The sequence below is a fragment of the Cyprinus carpio genome, chromosome A22 (genome assembly GCF_018340385.1).
Source record: "Cyprinus carpio isolate SPL01 chromosome A22, ASM1834038v1, whole genome shotgun sequence".
NCBI lineage: Eukaryota > Metazoa > Chordata > Actinopteri > Cypriniformes > Cyprinidae > Cyprinus > Cyprinus carpio.
Window position 1 is genome coordinate 9,809,222 of NC_056593.1, and position 15,325 is coordinate 9,824,546.

Consider the following 15,325-nt stretch of genomic DNA (forward strand, 5'->3'; position numbering starts at 1 on the left):
TTGAGAGGTACAATGTTGGGTGCAATCTCCTGCTTCTTCTGTTTTCTTACAAAATATGAGTTTTCTGCCCTCAATACGAGTCAACACCGTCACATACAAAAATTACTTGTCAAATATTTATTATAAATATTGACCATTTCAACATTCTAGCCTGAAAGAATGGATTGAGACTTCATGATGGTTCCAAATGGTGAAACCTGATGGTTTTCAATTGCATCTATTGAACTCACCACCGTCAGACAGAAAATCATACAAAGGTAACAAAACTATGCTTTGTATATCAACTCATGTATTAAATGAAGTGGTCACTTTGTTTTTCTGGTAGAACCTACATAAAAATAAAGAAAATGATCTGAAAATACAAAACAATTTCTTTACAATTTGTGTGACAGTTGAAATAGCATAGCTGAGGTGCAGAAATTGTATTAAAATATATGTAAAAAAAAAAAAAAAAAAAAAAAAAAAAAAAAAAAACATTATTTCAGTTAAAACAGCCCAGACATGCATTTTAGTCTGCAAAAAAAAATCGCCATTGCTTAAAGTCAAATAAATAAATAAATAAGTCCAGTGTAATGTTTTTAAACTATTAATTATGTTCATAAACATTAAATAAAAGTGTTTTTTTAAGAATCATTAGAATTACTAGAATTATTCTTTAGAATGTAATTTTAAAATTAACCTGTTTATTCTATTAGGCCATAGTAGTAATTTTTCATTGTATATAAAGAAAACAGTATATCAATATACAAATATACATCTATACTGTAAATATAGAAAAGTTGCCCATTGAGTCACTGCTCCTTCACACTAAACAAACAAACAAATAACAACCCCAGGTGGAACTGTGTTGTGATCTCTGAAATAATTATATTGTAATAACAGTAAGGCTGTCTGAAAACCACAACAACATTAGTTGAGATGTTTGCACCATCACGCTAGACCAAGGACAAACTTCGACTACGACAACAAAATGATTTTGTGGTGGGCCTAAGTTAATAAGCATCAGGCATGACTCCAGCTCATAAATCTTCCCCACACATTTGACTTAACAAATACTTCAAAGTCAGGTAGATACGGTGGGAATTGCTTGCACTCACTAAATTATGAGCGGGAAGCGAGAGATATATGCAGAAATTGTGGTGCTCGGGAGTCTTTGCAGGTGGTTTCCTGCATTGAAAGCATCAGTTTAAGCCACAGGCATCATTAATGTCCATTCATCCTCACTTGGGACTCTGAACCTTTATCCGAAGGCACTTTCTGTTCTCTCTGAACAAATATTTGCGTCACGGCTTGGGATTTAAAAAGAAAAGATATAGAACTGAACAAGTACACGATATTAGCATACGCAAGTGGCAAGAAATACGTTTTGAAGTGCATTCTGCAGCACTGGGATTAATTAAGCATGTCACACACTAATCAGCTTTTTATTCAATTTGCAAATGATTTCCTCCACATGAAGAATAGAGGACATTTAGAGCACGCTATGCATGTTTATGAATTTCCTCTGTTCAGTTTCTCAGGTTTAACAAAGCCAGCAGAAATTGCCAGGTGCACGTACTGTACTTCCCAAGATTTTTGAGCCAAGATTACAGGTTCTAAAAGCTACATTTCTTCAGAGCGAATGGTGCATGAAAATTTAACAGTGTTAAAGACAATTGAGGATTATTTGACAGATCGCTGTGAAATGCTTTAATGCATTTGTTTAATGTGTTTAGAAATTCTTTTACCTCAAAATGAGTGTCTGTAAGAGTTGCAATTAGCATAACATATTAATTGGCTCAGTGGGTGTGCTGATAAACACATTATACCACGTATCAAACAGCTGGCCTCTGAACCTGACCGGTTTGGTGGCGTTGTAGGTTTATTGACATTGGTAGTGGTCACCATGGAAACTGGAGGTTTCTGGTGGAGGCAGGTGAGCTTCAAAGGACTGATGTGGTTGTGATGAGAACAGACAGTCTTTGAATCACATTACACCGGAGACTGGGCGAGCAAACAAATGAACCTGACACCGGTTTCAGCACCTCTTTGATCATTCTTATTGAAGGGGTGTGTGATTGTACATTAACCACTGTTTGGGCACAAAAACATTCAGATTTTTGCTTTCAAGGTGTAATTGAAGTGAACAGAAATTGTGAAAAGGTGGAGACGCAACCCTCATGTGCTTTGATCCTTTGCCACAAACTGTGACCAATCAAAATCAAGCGTTTAATGACGCCCTGGTACAAAATAAAATGTAAATTAAAGACTACAGATACACACACAGTAGTCCTGCATGTTAATGGAATAGTTCACCCAAAAATGAACATCCTGTCACCACCAGAAGGGCAGCCATGGACCCGTTCCAGTCTACAGCTTCCACTCCTCCAGCCCACTTTACAAGACATAAAGTGTGTGCATGATGGGAGGGCTCCACCCCCCACTCTCTTTGGGGGTACATTTGGAGGGAAGGATTTGGATGAAGGTGCATTTCGCTCCACCCGAGCGATCGTAAGTCTGACCTGCTAAGTCACTGCTTCCTCTGTTTTCTCACTCCCATTTCCCTCTCTGTCTCACTTTCTCTCTCTCACGACAGGGACAGGATTGATCGCCCATGCTTCATTGCCTTGCAGCTGAACGCTTGGTTGTAAGGCCATAGACGGTACAGCAAACACATTCAGGCTGGAGAAAGTGATCGTGCTGCGGAGGTCTGACACCGCTTGGATTACACCAGGATTAAATGTGTTGCTTCTCAGTACAGGTGCAGCTTGTTTAGTTTGACAGGACTCACCTGTGCTACCAGGCGAAAAAGCCTGTATCTGAAGATATTTGTTTTTACTCAACTACTTAAATATCAACTCATATGTCACCACAAAACAGTCTACAAAATCCCATAAAGAAAGACACATCAAACATCCTTTATATATCAGTCTGTCTTTATCGCTATATAATCCCATTCAGGGTGACACAAAACAGTCTGCGAACTGTTTGAAAGAAAGGCTGCTGTTTATTCCAGATCACATCCGGATCAGGAATTTCCCCCACCTCTGAAATCTCTCTAATCCCATCATTTGCATGTAAGTGCATGTGTGTTATTTCATTACCTTTCTCACAGGTTGCTCCACCATAGCTGGGCAGACAAAGGCATACGAAAGAATTGATCTCATCAATGCAGGTGCCTCCATTCTGACATGGATTGGACTGACAATCATCAATATCTGTGAGAACCAACAGAGAGAGAGAGATTCAGAAACAATGCATTGGGCTGTGCTTTTTATTTTTACTATTTCATTAGCGCTGAGAAAGTACCTCGGGTGCTATAAAAATGGCACAGTAGAAAGTTGTGATTTTGTTGTCATTATTTTTCTATTTCCAAACTAACATATGCCCTAACATTCCTATATTTTTAATTACTGAGGTAAACCGTCTGGCTGGCGTTTTAGAAATGAACTTGTACAATACTAGGACTGAAATCACTATTATAAAGAGCTGGACCCATTTTACAAACACGTTTGTGCAAAAAAGAAGTCGGACCAGCTGTGAATATCAAATCTTTGGGTACGCAGGGGAGAATTATTCAACCTCTTGCGTTGAAAATGTATTTGCTGAGCCTTGCTTCAAGATCTTTTTTTAAGAACTAAACATACAGCTACAGTTAAACAGTTTAGTTTTGGTATTTAGGTTTTCAGTCTAAAAAACCAAAAAAAAACAATGACTTGTATTAGACACATTTGTGTTGTTTACACTAGTTCAACTCAAATCAATTTCCAGGTTATCATACGAAGCCAATTTGCATGACACTTACTGGCATATCTCAAGATATTTCAGCATGACAGCTGTGATGGTAGACGTGACATTTCATAATGTCATTTTGCAAGTTAATGCACCATAAAAGTTAACTGTGAAAAAGCAGCGTGCAATTTATATAATGACTTGGGCATCAGCTTTTTATTAGAGATTTCTGGGATGCAATCTGTTGAGGTTCATCTTGTGCAACTCAAATTGTTTTTGGTGGCCCTAAGCCAAATGTCATGTAGTGTTTTTTGTACATTTTAAAAACATTAGTTTTATTTGATATATTTCTGATATGTACATCTAAAATACAATATGTTTTTTGTGATTTTTCATGCGATTATTATCTTAATCCTGATTCCTGTTGCTATGGTTTCCAACATGCATCTATTAACCACCAGGTAAAAATAACATACTTGTAATGTACTGCTTGTGGTAAATAAAACATAGAAAACCCTAAAGAAATGTGAAGATTTTATATTGATTTTGTGATTTTGTGAATATTTATTACAGTTTATTTTTGTATAAATACATAAAATATACTAAAAATGCTTGAATGAATGAATGAAAGTTGTGCAGTTTGTGGTCACAAAATGAAATATTGAATTAAATAATTAGGCATAAATTTTAAATAAATAAATAAAAACAACAATATAATAAATAATATAAATATTATCACATAACATCAGAGAATAAAACTAAATAAATACTTCATATTAACTAAAAAATACAAATAAATACATAAATGGAAATTAAATTAGTTTTGAGATATAATATAGCTTTAGAATAATACAGTAATTTATGTATGCATGCATGCATGTGTTTATATGCCATGAAATTTTATTCTTGCATAAATATAATTAAATATATAAAATCTATTAAAAATGCTTAAGTAAACAAACTTGTACTATTTGTGGTTACTAAAATGTAAAAAACCCTGAAGAAATATAAAGATTTAATATTTCAGCATAAGTTTTAAATAAATAAAACATACAATTTTAGGACCCTTTGGCATTAAGCAGAAGAACAGGAAGACTAAAGCTGAACATTTTTGAGCTCTGAAACAAAAAAAATCCATTGTAAAAGACTCTTAGACTCTCATCCTTGTATTTCCACACATATAAACATAGCCACACATAAAATTAGAGTCAGTGGGTGCATGGAGACGTGGACACACATACTTTAAATGCAATAGTCCGCCTGTCTGCAACCATTTCTTCTGCTCATCCCGAGCTTGAGGGCAAAATCAATTAAGACACAGCTGGTAAACGAGAGCCTCTAGCCTACAAACCATCTGAGAGTATCTCTTGGGCTCCAGAGAGGGCAAAGGCAGAGGGCGGCTGGATCATCTCCTCTTTGCCTGGAGTATAAAACACCCGTGGCTGGACTAATGAGGTTTTAGATGCAGAAGAAGCACGCTAGGATGAAAGGAGAGCTCTGCTGTATCAAAGAGACACAGTGGTAGCCCTATTACACAGTCAAAGTGTCAGCGGACTTCAAGCAGGGAAAGAGTTAGTATGTCTAGACGCCCAATCCCAGGAACCATAAGGGGTGGATAACGGAGTCATGCTTCTCTCGTTAATGCTTCTAAAATTTGAATACATCCACAGAATACAGGAGTAAACTTTTTTATGAGCAGATTATTTGCAGAAAGTCAAAAATGTGCAGTGCAATCAGTGTAGTTTGATTCCTGAATAAATGATTCTCATGAGTGGTTCTTTCCCCTGAATTAAAAATAAACAGAATGACTCTTATGAACTGGTTCTTTTCAGTGAATCATAAGTGCACAGCACAACCTGTCTGATTCCTTAATGGATGACTCTTATATGAGTGGTTCTTTTAGGAGATGGTGACTCAAAATATGAGTGTGTAATTCGTTTAGGTGAATCAAAAAATAAAACAAAAATGCACGGCAGCATGTAGTCCGATTCGAATAATCAAACAAATCAATCAAACTAACCAGATTCATTAATGAATAATCAAAATAAACACATATTTCAAGCAAATCACTAATAAAATAATAAACTGAATGAATGATTCTTATAAGCAGTTATTTTGAGTGAATCACTAATAAATTAATAAATCACTAATTATTTAATTTTACTCATGTCAGACTAAAAACGAACCAAGGACTGTTGCAGTGTTCCAGTTCGAGAATGAAATATGTTTTTGTTTTTGGTTACTATTTGTGAAATAAACACAATTTAATAAACATATTTAAACATATTTACAGACCTTTAATGCTTTTAAAGGTCTGTAAAAATGATATTCTGTGTAAAACAATTATTGTAAAACAATTATTGCTCACCTAAAATGTTCACCACTACTCTGCAAATTGATACAACTGGTTCAAAGTAAATTACTCAAGTCCAAAATGAACTACAAATGGATCAGTAAACTGAGCTAACATCAAAAGGAGCACTGGGATGTGCACACTACATGCTTCATGCTCGAATGGCTCCTCTAGATACACTCACCGACCGGGCATCCCTTCCTTCCTCTGGAGACCAATAGTATTTTGGCAGCAGCCTAAGTAAACAAGTGTCCTGAGAGCTGGCTGGACAGGAAGAGAGGCCACACGAGACAAACAGGGCCAGTATTTTTTGCTGAAAACATTGTACAATACAGCTGAGGCAGCTTTAGTCAGTCAACCCTGTCCCTTCTGACATTGGCTATTGAGAAATTTCTGCAGCTACCGAGAGCCGGAGGGAAGATGCTTAGTTTGGTGTTGACCAGATTTATATTTTCAATTTCAGCATCTGCTGGGGCATTTGTAAATGACGTGCCAAATAAAATGTAAACAGTCCTCCCTTCCCTTATAAATGAGACCTCAAATGCAATCAACTATAACACAGCCAAATGATCCATCCAGCGCTTTTTCATGGGATCAGAATCTAATAACATTCCGAGAAGAGAAAGATCAATACCACAAAGCAAGGACTCTCTTCCACAACTGCTCTCTGATGATATTTTATTATGCTGAGCTTCTGGCTTCAAATAATAATGACTGGAAATGTGAATGGATCTGATAGTAGCCGATTTGCAATGCATCAGCTGTCTGGGACGCAGTGCCACTCTGTCCTCGCGTTGTTTGCACCTCCAAGCCTTTGCTCAAAGCCATCAAAGTGCATTTCTTCCATCTCGTCTGTGTATACAGACACTGAACTGTTGGCTCTGCTGCTTTGTGCCGACTCAGAAAGTACATCACGGGAGGTGATAATTCTAAAATGCCTCGACAAAAATATATATATACACGAACAATATAGAAAGATAGAAATATAGATAGAATGATGGATGGATGGATAGATGGATGGACAGACTCTAAAATGCCTTAAAAAGTTGATAGACAATGATAGAATGATAGATGGAGCGATAGAATTACAGATAGAATGTTAAAAACAACAAACAAAAAAAACAAAAAACAAAAAAAACAATAAAAAAAATAAATAATAAAAAAAATAACAAATGAACTATAACTGGAACTACAGATAGAATGTTAAAAACAATAGAAGATAACAGATAGAACGATAGAACAATAGATTGCATGATAAAGCGATACAACAAATGAAATAGAAGACAGAGAGATAGAATGATAAATAGAACATAGATAAAACGACTGAACAATAAATATAACTATGGATGGATAAATTGATGGATAAAATGCCACAACAAAATGTAGTATAAGACTGTATCCGCATTTTCTACTAATGTTTATTTAATCCATTTGAAACTTTTCTGTTTTGACCTTCCTCACAGGAAACTTCTTCCAAGGTGTTGTAATTTCCTCGGGGAAGAGGAGTTTAGGAGAGCTCTAAAGATGTATGACAATGACAAGACAACCCTGACATTTCCTCAAAGGATTAAAATCGCTGCAGTCATCAGCAATGACATTCCAAACTAGTGCATGAAATTCCGAGCTTTCCGAGACGTTATTTTATTACTGTTTAACATTTGAAAGATAAATTACACTCTTTCAGAGGCGTGTGTCCTGTTTCTGTTGATTGTCTTCATCATAATTGCTTTGGCGGTACGAGAATGGCTTTTTCAGCACGGAGAGCTTTATGGAGTGGGATAATCAGCAAATGGGAGCAGTTGATGAGCAAACAAAAATGAAACAATAATATATAAGTGTAAAAGGACGCAGCACTGCCAAGCCCTTGTAATCTTTTCCTCAAGTTGCTATTACTGAGGCGGCGGTCTACAATAACATGCCTGTGGGAACAAAGACTCCTTTCAGAACACTGATGAAACACTGATGAATCGTCAATTTACGTCTAAGAAGAGACTCATGAGACGCTCCTAATGAAGCTAACATGAAGTATCCTGCAAATTGTCATGCTTTCAGCAAAGTTTCATCTCATTTCATCAGAACTTTAGGTTAAGGGTTAGTATTTGCGATTAACTGCGATAAAAATTATGAAATACAATAAAATTAAGTAATAATAAATATAAAAAGTGATAAAATATTTTGATCAATTACAGTATTTGATTAAAGGATAGATAGATAGATAGATAGATAGATAGATAGATAGATAGATAGATAGATAGATAGATAGATAGATAGATAGATAAAGGTAATTATTTGGAGATGGACTGAAGGGAAGGCTTGCAATGCAATAATATGTCAGTAAAAATCACATTTGCACAATAGGAGCCAGTCACCCGCTGGGAGCTGAGAGGTATAAATGATGACCGACATTCACATGCATCAATACCACTCTGACATTTCTTCATTTAAAGGATCTCAGACCACTGACAGCGACTGCCGCACCAAAAGATTGATACATTCTGTTAAGCAAACCACATGGCTGTGCTTCAATCAATAGAAGCCATTCGGTTATTGATAGTTTTAAGATAAATATAGACGTCCATAGATGAGTACGGTTTACTGCTGTTATAAAAGTTGATTAAGGTTTAAAGGACCAGAGGCTGAAGTCAAATGTAGTCTGAAAAATATAGGGGTCAAATCACAAAACTGTTGCACATTTCAGTGCAAAAAACCCTGCATTGTATTCACGAAACACCTAAAATACAGTGTCATCGACAGACAGAAAGACAGACAGACAGACAGATAGATAGATAGATAGATAGATAGATACTGTAGATAGATGATAGATAGATAGATAGATAGATAGATAGATAGATAGATAGATAGATAGATAGATAGATAGATAGATAGATAGATAGATAGATAGATAGATAGATAGATAGATAGATAGATAGATAGATAGATAGATAGATAGATAGATAGAACAACAGGCAGACAGGCAGAATGATAAATAGCTAGAATGCCAGATAGAATGATAGATAAATAGAATGACAGCAGACAAATATAAGGATAGACAATGCTCGTGTCTAATCAAGTCAAAGAATTCTCAATCCTTGTACACATCTGCCATGTGTACTTCCAAATCAAATTGAAGTTTGGAGGAAAACAGCTGGAGGATTTATTGGCATGGTCTGGGTTGAGTCTAAAGTACTGGGTTTTGGCTAGGGGCAGCATTTTAGTGAGCTGAAGTCAGGCAGTGTCCAAGCCACTGCTGACAGGGCTAGTGCAACAACTCGGAGAGCGTTGCAGAAGCTAATGAGCAGAGGTGTCACAACATTTCAAATGGTTGCTCCTCAGATCTGACAGCGCCTCTGTTCTCTCTCTGGTGTGGCGAGGTCAAACTTGCTCTCAAAGCTGTCTTCAAACAGAGAACGAGAGAGAGAGAGCGTGGGGGGAGAGAAAGGAACAGAGGAGCACAATGTGGCGAAAAGAGAAACGCAAGAGGAATGGAGTGAGATGCAGTGCTGAAGACCCCCCCCACCACCACCAGATCAGATACTCTCGACGGCCTGAGGGCTTACGTAGCTGAGGATAGACTTTGTAAACCCCCTCTAACCCTGGCTGTGATGTAATCCACACAGCTTGGGGGATCATGCTGGAATGAGGAGATCTGCCATATTTCTCCAGGTGGGGAATCTTCACAACGTGCTTTGAAAACCCAACGAAGCTCTAATCAATGCGCAAGATCAGATATTTCTGTCTAACTGGGATATAAATAGAGACTGTGTGAGCAAAAAATGTCACCTCTTACTTATTACTCTCACCCTTAAAATCGTCAAAATCAATCAGATATCAGCAGACAGATGAATCCTGGATCAGAAGAATAGGATCAAGGAAGTCGTGTAGCACAAAGTTTTTCAATCCTACTCCCAGGGGTCCCGCAGCGCTGCACATTTTGCATAACTTTCTTGTCTAACACTTGCTTCTGCTGGTTAATAGAGTGCTCCGTGTTCACACAACTTAATGTTAATCACACACACACATGTACATCTAAACTGACTCTCAAATAAACTGATATTATCATGTTCCAAAGCTAAAAGTGAAAAAAATCTTTAAACAAAAAAACTGTTATAGACAGACAGACACAGATGAAGAGATGGAGAGATGGATAGACAGACAATCAGATAGAGAGATGGATAGACAGGTTAACAGATATATGGATAGACAGACAGACAGACAGACAGACAGTTAAACAGAAGACAGACAGACAGACAGATGGATAGAAAATCAGACAGATAAATTGATATACTGTACAGACAGACAGACGCATAGATGGATAGACAGACAGATAGAAAGACAGATAGATGGATAGACAGACAGATGTATAACAAAGACAAAAAAAAAAAAAAACTAATAAAATGTACAGACAGACAGATAGACAGATGGATAGATAGACGGACGGATAGACAGACAGACACACAGACAGATAGATGGATAGACAGACAGACAGACAGATAAATTGATATACTGTACAGACAGACAGACAGACAGACGGATAGAGAGACAGATGGATAGACAGGTAGACAGACAGACAGACAGACAGACAGACAGACAAATTGATATACTGTACAGACAGACAGACAGACAGACAGACAGACAGATAGATAGATGGATAGACAGACAGATAGACAGACAGACAGATAAATTGATATACTGTACAGACAGACAGACAGATGGATAGATAGACAGATGGATAGACAGGTAGACAGACAGACAGACAGATGGATAGACAGACAGACAGATAAATTGATATACTGTACAGACAGACGGATAGATAGACAGATGGATAGACAGGTAGACAGACAGACAGATAGATAGTTGGATAGACAGACAGATAGACAGACAGACAGACAGACAGATAAACTGATATACTGTACAGACAGACAGACAGACAGATGGATAGATAGACGGACGGATAGACAAGTAGACATACAGACAGACAGATAGATGGATAGACAGACAGACAGTTAGACAGGAAGACAGACAGACAGACAGATCGATTGACGGACAGTCAGACAGAATGTATAGAAAGACAGATGGATTGACGGACAGATCAACAGACAGATGTTACATAGAAAGACTGACAGACAGATGGATAGAAGGATATATAGATAGATAGATAGATAGACAGACAGACAGATTGATGGATAGACAGACGGACAGATGGATTGATGGATGGAAAGAGACAGACAAACACACAAACAGGCAGACAAAGTCATTTAGCATTGGCATTAGCATCATGGACATCAGTGATAAGTGTTTGTGATTTAACACAAAGCGGTGTCAAAGCTCAAAGAACTTGCACAAATTCATGCGATAGCCGTCCCGGTGAAGCTGAGATAAGAGACCCCCCCGCATCCCATCCCCCATAATTCATTTCTAGAACTCATTCCCAGGACAACACTTCCATCCGCCTGCCACAGCGATAAGAGGCTCCAAAATCCAGACACTGACTTCATAGGAAATCAATTTGTCCCCAAATGTACAGTAAATGACTGGGCTTTACAAATTCTGTTCCCATCCTACTGCAGAGGAGCGTCACATGGACGATGACTGACACCGCTGAATCAGCATCCAATCACTGGCCAGCACACATCATACAACCAAACCCCCCCACAATTCAAACATTCATCCAAGCACACACTACACTACAACACTCAATTAAAATGTTTTTTTTTAAATGTATTTATGAAAAGTCCGTTTCCATTTCATTTTATTCTAGCTCTCCATCCTCATTGTATCCTGTTTTTGTCTTGTCTAATAATACAAAGACAAACACTATGATTCTTTTGTCATATTCACAATTTACTAGATTACTTAATGCACGGTTTTTTTATTGTATATGTATTCTGGTACTATAATAGGGACTATAAAAACTAGGTTGACTTCTAAAAATTATTTAGTAAAATATTTTATAAATAAAAAAAGTAATTAAAGTATGATTACAGATTAAAGAACGTTTTGTATTTTTTTTTTAAATAGTTTATATTTGATTCCATTTTAGTGTAAAATTATTCAGTGTAGTTAATTTTTTTAAATAGATTGTCAAATTATTTTAGTAAGTTTTTTTTTTTCATACAGTTATAAATGATTCTGCAACTGGGTTTGCAGTGTTACTTTCTTTTTATTATATATTTTTAACAAATTTGTGAATTGTTAGTGAAACAGTACTGTAAAATTTAATTAAACCATATACAATATAACTATTACATAATATATAAATATAAATAAAGAAAAAATTTTTATAATAATAATTGTATATAATTGTATACAATTTAATAAATCCAAATTATACAATACTTTAAATTTATTATATACAGTATATATTTATTCCATAGTTTATATTTCTATTTTAGTTTTTACACAACAAATATTTGCAAATTAAGTAAAAAAAAAAAAAAATAAATAATTGAAAAACTCTCTGTTCTCTAGATATTGGTGTGAGCCTTAAAAAACATAGCGGTCCACCAGTTACAATCCTCAAATTTAGATTTATTGCATCTGACTAGTTTTTGTTGCTGACCTGAAAAATAAAAGGGTGACGACTTTCAGTATGGAACTGTAAAAGCTTGGCTTTAGCTGCTGTAAACTGTAGCAATTTGGCAGTCCAGGACTTTATGGACAGCAGGTGTATACAACTTCTGTGATCGCCTGCTGAGCCAAACTCATAAAAGCTCGTTCATCTCCAGATCTGTGTTTTCTTTTGCTCCACCCCCTGCTGTCGTGTTGGGCTGCCAACCGGGCCGCCCTTTACCTGTCTTTGCCAACATTAGTCTGACGAAGCAGATGGACCTCAGGTTGTATGTGCATGCCGGTCCTTTCCGACAGCCCGAGGGTGCAGGGACCCACACAGCCCATCGTGCTGGGGTACTTGACAGCAAATGAAGAATGATTGGCAATGATTTGTTGATCATTTCTCCATGCAGGACGGAATGTGCCATGGGATGATTTAATGAGCCACTGGTGGCGGGTGGGGCGATCATCCGGCATAAAGAGCAGCCGTGCATGGGGGATTGGCTTGCCCACAGAGCCATCAATCAACAGGTGCACCGATGTGCGAGATGCTGCAGTGGGCTGAGTTTCCTCTTGGGAAACGTCCCAGAAGAAAGTTGCTCTCTAGGGTTGAAGGGCAAACTTCATTCACCTTTTACATGCAATTATAGAGCTTGATATCAATGCAACACAGGGCTGCTGAAGGGTTTATTTATTTATTTATTTGTATTTAATAATAAATCAATATGATAAATTACATAAATATGTCAATTTTAATATTTTATAATAACACATAAAATTACATTTAACAAATATAAATTTAACATAAACCCATCAGCAACATCAACATTTGAATGATGAATTTGAATTTTCAATCGGCTGATCGATCCATCCATCCATCCATTAGAAAATAAAGAAATAAACAGGGAAAAATATGAAGTAATTAACGAAATTTTTTGACAAAGATAAAATATACACTGTGTACTAAGGACTCTTGTTTCCACAGGAAAAAAAACTTTAAAATTAACTGGAATATGTCACAATTCTGTCTTTGTTCAGAGATATTAATTTACAATCAGTATCAGTATCATTCATATTTATATCAGTAGTTATATTATATAAGTAACAAGTATATAAGTAATTTTTAAATTATTAAGTTACATTTTCATTTATTAATTAAAATGTATTACAAATCTTAACAATTAAAATAATATAATAACTATTTGCACCCTTTCTTTTCTTTTTGGTTAATTATTAAAAACTCAAAAAAGTAGCTTAATAGCAAATCTATACTATTAATAGCAATAATGCCTGTGTGTTTGCAATATGTGTAGAGGGACCAAACAAGGCCGTGGAGGAAATGCACACAAGGTTAAGGGTGGAGAAAATATATGGTAGTCTGGTGGAGGCAAATGCAATGTATTACTGGAGAAAAAGGCTTGGGGGACCAAAAGGGCTGCTTTCACTCCATTTTGGAAATGCATTGCAATTTTCATACAGCCTTTCTGGCAAATAACAACAGGCCAGAGGGGACAAGGGTTGAGGGAGCAGCACTGAAATAGAGAATGGAGGAGTAGAGTGAAAACGAGAGACTGAGAGATAGATAGATCGATAATGAATTGAATTAAATGCTATAATTCATTCAAATAAATGTGATCTGCAAACATCATTAACAGCTGTAACTTGTTAATACTGGCAAGCGTGATAATGCACGGCTAGCTGTGCATTAAACGATTTTAATGCACTCCACGGAGGCTTCGCGTCATGTGGTTCTTGGCCTCCATATTGACCATTACAATTGTTGTTATATATATATATATATATATATATATATATATATATTTACTACTATATAGTAGTAAAGTATTAAAATATGAAAATAATATATTGCATCAATTATAATATATATGGTGTATTGTAAGGGTCTGGTGAAACTCAGTCCAGATCCATCCATTGAAAACGTAACCCCTTCAAGTAAATGATTGGATGAGATTAAATTGCTTCTCAGACTACACATATTGACTGCTTGCAACAAAGTGAATGAGTATTGAGTCATACGGGTGTGTTTTGGTCTAACTGCATTATGTCTGGACTGTAAAACTCTATTTACGTTATTCAGCTTTGACAGAAACATCATCTACTTCCCCTGAAGGCTGAATAAATATGACGGTCAGAATTTACATTTGGCTTTTCAATTGTTTTAATGCACTGAGCGACCTCCCAATCCCCATTTGCAGCAGTTGTGACCCATTGACTCTTTGAGTATCCTCCACACGCATTTGTTGATCTAAGCTGATTTGCAGTTTAGAAGATGGACCTTTAACTCTGAAATGTAGAAACTGAATTAGAGAGATGATCACCATAATCTTAACTGTTACTGAGATAATAATATCCAAGTAAAGCTGCTAAAAACGACAATATGCAAAGATCATATTCTAATTATATTTACATTATACAGCTCAAATAATGCATATTTTTGTATGGAATAATTAAACTAATAGCTTTATGATTTTTCAAAAACCTTCAGGAATGCCTCGCAGTCAAAGGACGAGCCAAAGTTGTTGTTTATGGTAATCAACTACATCTTGTCAATAAAAGTGTGTTTTAAATCTAGAATATTCATTTGAAGTCAACTGTAAATGCATTTTGTGTCCATTGTAACAAGGTTGAAAGCTTGGCCAGAAAGAGGATGTTTAGAGTTGTCTCTCATGCTTGAGAACAGTTACAGATAGC

General features: G+C 36.3%; 1 protein-coding gene across 1 annotated transcript in view; it reads right to left on the reverse strand.

Moving 5' to 3' along the window:
• The window catches only part of LOC109109545 (neurocan core protein-like), a 111,186-nt gene that overhangs the window by 20,766 nt on the left and 75,095 nt on the right, over nucleotides 1–15,325 (reverse strand). The window contains 1 exon segment of the mRNA XM_042711822.1: nucleotides 3,084–3,197. Coding sequence (XP_042567756.1) covers nucleotides 3,084–3,197 — 114 coding nt within the window.